The sequence below is a fragment of the Sinohyriopsis cumingii genome, chromosome 10 (assembly GCF_028554795.1).
Source record: "Sinohyriopsis cumingii isolate HCF-2022 chromosome 10, ASM2855479v2, whole genome shotgun sequence".
Classification (NCBI taxonomy): domain Eukaryota; kingdom Metazoa; phylum Mollusca; class Bivalvia; order Unionida; family Unionidae; genus Sinohyriopsis; species Sinohyriopsis cumingii.
Window position 1 is genome coordinate 51,562,886 of NC_142970.1, and position 9,125 is coordinate 51,572,010.

Genomic DNA, 9,125 nt, shown 5'->3' on the forward strand with positions numbered 1-9,125 from the left:
CATGGAATTCCTGGTAATTCTCCTAATGAAGCAGCGATATCACCAACTGTCTTCATATGAGACGAAATAAATTTATATTTATTTGTACCATATTTCGCACATTTACCTGTAAGTGCAGATCTTTTATTTTTTGTCATTGTTGTTGTTAATCCACTTGTGAGAGTGAATGCTCTACATCGAACACAATATAAATCCATATTATTTATTATATTTGTATAACATGGATGTCATTGATTTCTTAGCAACACGAAAACAAGAGCTAATCAAACATCTTCCAGCGCTCCAAATCATACCAGCGCAATTAGCATAGGTCCATCTGGGTCTCGTAATACGCAATTATTACTTAATCTGATAATGAGATGGCTTAAGTGGGATAAGTTGTATTAAGTAGCTCCGTCAGTTGATGATAAGAGATGTTACAATGTGCTTAAAGATTATTATTAAAATGCAAAATTGTTGGACGAGGATGGTAATGATATTATTGATTTTATCACCGATATTGATGAAACCCCATCTGTCAATGACCTCGACAGATTTATTAATAATCTCGTAGTATACGATGATGTAATGCCGGACAAACAATCAAATCCACCTCGGATATTTTCTCGAGGAAGACATAAAAGCAAAGATGTGATTTATGTTACTCAGCGATATACACAAATACCTAAAGAGATCAGAGATAATTGTAATATTTTAATTGTGTTTAATGGAGCTGATACACGTACTCTGCGAAATATTCATCAGACTTGGTGTTCAGGGATATCAACACGACTAAGTTCAAAAACTTCTTTTCAAAAGCACAATTTACTCCACACAGATTTATAACAATAAATTTACATGATCCTCGATCACGATATCGTATAGGTCTTGATAAAATCTTTGGTTGAGAGATTGATATAATAATGATTTAATTAATCACACAATACAGCAGCAGAGAGGGTGCGAACACAAATGAGTGTCACGGTGAGTAAACAAAACACACACAAATTTTGAAAACACAAACGACAAAGGTAGAGTAACAAAATAAATAAACCCAATTAGAGAAACTCTCGGTTTTTGTTAGAGGCTTCGGTTTTACGTTATTGACTTTTTATTTTCATTTTTCGTAGAAGCTTTATTTTTCAAAAAAGGACCTTCCAGCAAGTGATCTGTTCAACCCCTCTGCTGCTTGCTTCCACAAGTCGTAGCATCGTGAACGGAAAACAAGATGGAATTGCGAAATAAAGGGAAACTATTTACAGTGAATATAATATAATTATTTTACCGCATGTTTCAGAGTTCATTTCACGCAGATAAAACCAGGGGCTTAGTAGATGCTTTACTAAGGTTACAGATAGATGACAGTTCTGGTGGTGAATCCAAATTATCGGACAATCAAATTAAAGGAATAATATTGGATGCGATTAGTGGAGGTAATTTTTGTTCTCTCGTTTTCGTTTTTATCGATTTATTACGACTTTATGGTAATAATTTACAGTATGGTGAATGAAATCCTACGGTTCTAAATGTTCTATCAATTCCAGAAGTATCGAGTAATCAGAATGGCATTCTGAACGATGCCTCTATCTTACTGACGTATCGAAGAATCACTGTGATATAATCCCATGCTGTCTTTAAATGAATTCAAAGTAATTACATGACAGCTGTTACCGTCTATACTCGCGTATAAGCCCGTTCGTGTATAAGCCGAAGCCCAAACTGTGCAGGTATAAACACTTAAAAGTGCATGACCCGGGCATATGCCGACTTACAACTCCGAGGCATATCAAAATGCACGAGGTAAGTTCTAAAAGCATTTATTTAAGCAAACTTGTATTTAAAAAAATTACATGAATATTTATCTCGAGGTTGTCATGCAGGATTATTAAAAAGAAATAGTATAAACTTGTTTGAAAAGTAATTTAATTTTCTGTTTTCTTTTTGTTTCTGCCTAATTTAGATTTGTGTATAATTTGATAGAACGATGACAAGAATTTAGCAATTGCAAGTTCCTGTAACACCACCTCTCCCGTTTGACTCGATTATTGTTTGTTTATGCATTATTGCATTGGACATTTCATATCAGTGCACTGGTAATTACGGTTTTACTTTGCTTTGAAATTGTAAATACCTAAGCTCATTAAAATGTAATCCCAGTATGACAACACAACGAACAAACAATACGGTTCGATTCAACGCTCGCAATTAGGCTACTGAACGTATTTACATAATGGCACCACCGCATGTACATTGTAGGTTTGATTGCGCTCTGAATTAAGTACTTCCCTTGGAGTCGAACCATGAGAACCATTGCGCTCAGCTTTTATGATATCTCCAAAATACAATAATAAAGTTTCGGAAATAATGCTTCGAAAATTACGCTAATACCGTAAAAGCTGAGTTGTAGTTTGCTTTGATGTAAGCGACCTTACACCATACCTGTCAACTTTCATGCCGGAAGGAAAGAAACAAAACTCACGATTTTTGGGGTCGCTCCACACCCACTCCCTAGTTCAAAATATATTCTGATTTTTGCAGAGAACTCCTGATTATTACATCATGTCTTCGATTTTCATTTCTTCTAAACAAGAAAAGTCCTACATGTTATGTTGTATCACCTGTGAATTATTGATGTGACGAAATGATTATCTTAGTATAAAGAATTCGCTTCTTCACTAAATAGAATGTTAAGTTTAAACATTATTTACGTAAATTAATGATTTTTTAACCTCTACAATAAACAAAAATAAAAAATAAACCAGAACAACAACAACAAAAAAAAACACAACAATAAAATCGTCCACAATTAATTTCAATCCCAAGAATGATCACTATGGATGCTGTAACTCCATATGCTAGAAACTTACACGAGTGTAACACCTGGCATTTTTGTACCGTGTATACCAGTGTTAAACTGGTATAGTTACCGGTCAAAATTCCCTCTTATCACAAGCCAGTTTCAGGGTTTTTATGATTAACTGACCTGTAATGCTGTCACAAAACGAAATTCGCCGACTATCAACATAGGAGACACCGAAACATCAAGCTTTCCATTGTGTGGAAGGTTATGTTTGTTCAGCTAAAATACAAAACTAAAATTGATTGATGTTGATCTTAGTTGATCTATATAAGAATTTTAGCGTTTATTATTACCACTCTTCGTAATCGTGTAAATTGTGATGGTTATGTGCCTTGTACAAATAAACGTGCGTACCTTTTTAAAAATATTACCTCAATTCGTGGGATCGCTTATATCATTGAAAATGAGTAACTCGTGAGCGCATGACTCAACGTAAATGAAACAGCTATTAAGGACTAGCTGAAATGTTATCTGGAAGAATGCAATATGGTCGAAACAATGAATAAAGCAAAATCTACATCTATGTTTGGGAATAAGTAAGGATTTAAGTGACGCTATGCACGCTTTGCACTGTGTAAGTACTGTACATTATAGTTCAGCATGGTCTCCCTGGTGAACTCAACCAGCCCGCGAATTATGAAGTCTATATTTACCGTTATTTTGACTTCGTGTTGGAGAATTCAGAAAATGTGCACATGCAAGATACTAACAAAATCAATCATAGTACTTTATAGCAGTTTAATAATTGTCGGGTTACCAAAAGTTACTTTTTTTACATCCCTATGTCTTAGGACACGGAAAAAATTATTGTTTCTTGTCCCTAGACTTACAGCCATTACAGTAGTCAACAAAAAGACCTAAAACTGTCAGGTTTACACATTGGCCCGCGGATAAGACGACCCCCCCCCCTTCTTCCAGGCCTTTATTTTTGCCCCTAAATTATTCGTCTTATACGCGGGTATATACGGCAAATATCCATAAAGGCTTTAAATGAATTCATGGTAATTCCGTGTCAGCTATTTAAAATCCAAAATGTCTTTAAATGAATTCACAGTAATTCCGTGACAGTTATGAAATATCCATATAATCTTTAAATGAATTCACTGTGTTTCCGTGACAGCTATTATTCCAATAATCTGAAATAATTTTAGCACGGTAATTTAAATCAATGATTAAATAAAATAAATGAATTCTCTCAATATAACTGAATAACCTCCAATACTGGCAGCACTGAAAACAATGCCTACTAATTCTCTTATAGACCAAACACAATCGAAGTTTCAGAAACAAATTATAGACGCATTTTCCCTTTATAATTATTTCCACTAGTAAACAATATCAAATATTAACCAAACATAAATTAGGTAAGGCTAGCCTTTTTCATGAACTCATGTACTTGTCTGATCACGCGATGTTTACTTCAGCAATAGTGCAACTCAGCCTTAGAGGCTTATGAAATGAATGAAAATATGCCCTTGATACATGACTCATCTTACAGTACGAACTAACGATTGATAAGAAATTTAGTGTTTAAATAGTATTATCTAAATAGCCCTATCAACTATAATTATAAATGAAAATACCATCATATAAATGTATGTAACAGAATGCAATAACAAAATTAGGGTTAAACGATCTTATTTACCGCACAATTGCAAGTTGCGATTGAGTACTCAAATATATCAATGTGCAAACTAATACTTTGCCATATATATAAATGAAGCGAGTTCATTCACTCGGTCAATACACAGTTGGTAAAGTCAGCCTTAGCTCCGTTCAAATCGCTATTATGTTTATTTGTATGTGATATAAATAAAATATATGTATACTATCTACTCTGTATCAATGACATACCACTCGTTCTATAAATTTTTCATTATATATATTACAGCTCTTCTTACCTCTACGTACGGGTGTCTGGCTGCCATTGCCAGTATAATGAACCATGAAAAATGTTTGGCTACCATGGGAAAGGAGATAGATGAAAACATTGGATCAGGCCGGTTACCTTGTTCTGGGGATCTAGATAAATTGCATTACACACACGCTGTCATACTTGAAACTTTACGCTATTCATCTCACATCGCAACTCAACCAATGAAATGGTAAATTCTGATTTCCTACCGTTCTGTACATTATGTTGATATAAAAGTATACAATGATATATTAGTGATATTAGTGCCGCGAATGTGTTAGTGTACACGGTTTTCCACAAAGTCCATTATTATTTAAACTTCACGCATAGCATTGTAATGCTTGTCATCCTACAAAGGTACAAAACAAGGCTCTTTTCTGTTGCAAATACTGAGCTTTCTTTTATAGTTAAAAGTTACGTGGTTCGTTTTCTTACCGATGACTTTATATTTAAAATTGATGATATATAATTTGGCTTATTACTTTCCAATATCAGTTTTATTTATTAGGACGCAGCTAAACCGCAGCCAATATGTATAAAGCCAGCTCAGTAATGACCTATGCAAAATTATGTTGGTTTAAAATGTTTCATACATTGTTCAGTTGAAGTTCCCTGGGCAATTACGGAACATTTCATTGACATTTCAGCACAACAAAGGATATAGAATTTGATGGCTACACAATTCCAGCGGAAGCAGGGGTGCGTATTTTCTAATAGTCTCATTACATTTGTCCTTAAAAGATCATAAGACAGATGGACCGTGGTTCAGTGGTCATTACACGAATATATGTAGGGTGGCTGCATACATCTGTTCTTACCTTTCCAGTTGTTTTAAATTTATAACCGGTGTACGAATACTCGTGTCTTAATTTGAAGATGACTTTTCCAATATGTCATTTTCCAAATTTTTAATTCTTCACTTCATATCTTACTATTTGTTTAGGGGGTAGATTTTGTTTGAAATTGAAAGACTTAGGATTACTATAACTGCGAATTTTATTCAATGGGTTGGCGCAATACCAGTTGTGTACCAGTATATATATATATATATATATATATATATATATATATATATATATATATATATATATATATATATATATATATATATATATATATATAATTAAATACCAGATAACTCTTCCTTCAGATTCTGGTGAACGTATGGAGTGCTCACCATGACCCAGATGTATGGAGTGACCCTTGGATGTTCCAGCCGGAAAGATTTTTGGACACAAATGGACACATCCTGCCACCAACGCATAAATTAAGACAATTGTAAGATATACAGAATGGAACCAAATGTATCATGGCTTGATGTCATGAAGACCTTGGTGAAGTAAAACAAAAACGTATTATTATTGTAAAGCATGAATCCCTACATGGGTTTCAGCTTTGCTCTCAGATTATAGTATAGGAGGAACCCCTAAATGGGCTTCCACTTTACTATCAGGGTATAGAAGAGTAAGAGCCCCTAAATGGGCTTCTGTTTTACTATCAGATTATAGTAGGTACCCATAAATGGGCTTCCATTTTACTATCAGATTATAGTAGAAAAAGAGCCCTAAATGGGTTTTCACATTACTGTCAGATTATATTATAGTAGGAGCCCCTAAATGAGTTACCACTTTACTGTCAGATTATAGTATGTTAGGAGTGCCTTAAATGGGCTTCCACGTTACTGTCAGGATATGGTAGAGTAGGAGCACCTAAGTTGGCTTCCTCTTTACTGCCAGATTATAGTAGGGTCGGAGTCATAATTGGGATTCCGCTTTACTGTCAGAGCCTAAATAGGCTTCCAATTCACTCTGAGATTATAGTAGAGTAGGAACCCCTAAATGGGTTTACGCTTTGCTGTCCGAGCTTGTTCCCTAAATTATGTAGGATTTATTGCAAATCCATAATCACTGTTGGGAGTACAGTTTTGACACTTTAAATGTTTTGGAAACTGTATAAAAGCCAGACTAAGAAACTCTGTTTGAGACAATTGTAAGGTCCCTTACACGAATGTATTTTGATTTTTTATTGTGCTCTCTTTTTTTCGTTTGCTAAATTTCACCAGAACTCAGTCGCCCGAGAGCAAATGAACACAGAATGCCGTCCTTCTAAACTGCAGTAAATATTATTGCATGAATGAGCGTCATGAACAAAAAATGAAGTTGGTGGGACATAATATAAAGATTATGGCTAAAAGTTTAAATTTTTGTATCACCTTACATAATAGTACTGCTATGAGGCTAGTCTATATATCATACAATCAGCTGATTTTAGTCACACAGAGTATCCATTTTGAGATGTCCATTTTTACATTTTTACCCATTTGTCAATGCAAGATTGTCAAAGAACATTTCCTACATAAACAGTCAACGACTACGTCAATAAATTCTGGTACGATTGTCATTAGCGATCATATCTTCTGTTATTGTGTGAATTAAGGGATTTGAAGCATGACATTGTGTTTGTATTACATTCGTGAGGTCACGTTTCAACAATCATGGTCGAGTTGGATTGGTCAATCGATTGCAATGCCCACGAATTCGTACTTTGTTTACCAGGATACACATGCCAAATTTGAATGTAAAAGAGGGTCGGCGTTCAAATTTCGGAGATAGTAGAGATGGTACATAGAGAGTGGAGGAAAGATAGAGGAGGACTTGTAAAGATGGAGCCCTTCGAATAGAGAATGAGAGATTGAAAATGAGAGCTATAATGATCGAAAGATTTGAAAAGGAAATTTTATGTACGAAGTTTTGGTGGCAAATAGTTCGTAGGTTATAAAATTTGGAACAACTAATTCGAACTCTTACTTCTTAATACATAAACAGACGAAATTTTTTACAATCGCATTTCGGTTTAGATATTGGTACTAAGCAATGAAAACTACTTTTTTTCAAGCTATAAAAATTGCCCATATATTGTTTACTAACATAATGAAGCTATGTGGGAAATAAGAATTTACGTAACTGTTTAAATAATGGAGTAAACACCCGACATGTTTGTATTTATACGGTTGTTTTGCACTTAAAATGAATATGTTAATTAGCAAAGAGAATAATTCTTTTTGTTTCATCCTGACATAACAAGTATGAGAAAAATATTGAAAGAATTTATCCTGATTTTTATCTTCTTTTGGGTAAAGTTTTTTATCTCCACTGTTAGAATCCGTCGAACCCCTTGTAGCTTCAAGTTCTGGGAAATCCAAACCTCTGACTAATTTTCCAGACCAGGGTGGTTACAGTACGAATACTTATTGTGATCATTAGTTACAAATATTGCAAACTATTAGAACTGAGTAGGCACTGCCAAACCTTCCTGAAAATGAATGGACTGAAATTAACTTTCTTTACTACTAGAGTATTCAGTTTATTAGAGGATGTAGTTTTTCAGATAATATTTAATGGCGTTATGGAATTTGTGTGGATATATATATATATATATATATATATATATATATATATATATATATATATATATATATATATATATATATATATATATGCGTGTGTAATAGGTGAATATATATAGGCTATATAACCTTTCATGTTCTTTGTTACTATGCTAATGATTCAAGGTACTAATATTCCAATTGTCCTACCTTAGTGTGAATACTGAATCAAGAAAACATTGTTTGGATCAAAAGAAGAGCATGTAGTAGCAAGAACTATTGTTTACAATATGGCATGGGGCAAAAACAAAATGAAATGCCTTTACAGCTTATAATGAGTCGGATTAAACTTTATTAATATATTTTTTATGAATGTTTTGAAATTTTCTTTGCTTACAAGAATGTTGTATGAGGAGTCTAAATGTAAACATTTTTCACAGTTTTAAATATCAAATATTGATAATTTATGTACATTTGAAATAGATTTTCTTAACTCAGTAGATAAGGATCTCTACCCTATTGGATCTAGTTTGGTAAATTATTTCTGTAACTAACGAGATCACTAATTACTTTTTTATTTTGCTTTCGTCATTTTTGTTCAGCTTGTAACTTAATCACATCTTCTTAGATTTGATCTTAATAGGTACTAGTTAACTGATAGATCAGATATAATGATAATTATATCAAAAGAAAAATGTGCTGACAAGGTGTTTTATCTATGCCGGTAACTGAAACACGGTGATGAGTAAATTACTGGAAAAAGATTATAAATTAAGCAATTATGTTGCCCACCCCACCCCACCCGCATGGATTGAAGCCTGCAAGCTGCTTTGTACTGCCCCATCTCTTTCAACAGCGCCATCACGATTAATGGCGTTACAATACCAGAATCAGTGGGTTATTGTTAGCTCAACTGGCTATAGACCAGAAGAGTTTATGAGATGGTCTCTTGTCCGTCAGCCATCTGTTCCTTGTGAACACGTTTT

General features: G+C 33.9%; 1 protein-coding gene across 1 annotated transcript in view; it reads left to right on the plus strand.

The window, feature by feature from the left end:
- Positions 1-9,125, plus strand: part of LOC149790147 (uncharacterized) — a 59,404-nt gene that overhangs the window by 40,886 nt on the left and 9,393 nt on the right. Inside the window, exons 4-7 of the mRNA XM_089972134.1 lie at positions 1,277-1,412; positions 4,731-4,944; positions 5,402-5,453; positions 5,905-6,032. Coding sequence (XP_089828260.1) covers positions 1,277-1,412; positions 4,731-4,944; positions 5,402-5,453; positions 5,905-6,032 — 530 coding nt within the window. The remainder of the gene's footprint in view (positions 1-1,276; positions 1,413-4,730; positions 4,945-5,401; positions 5,454-5,904; positions 6,033-9,125) is intronic.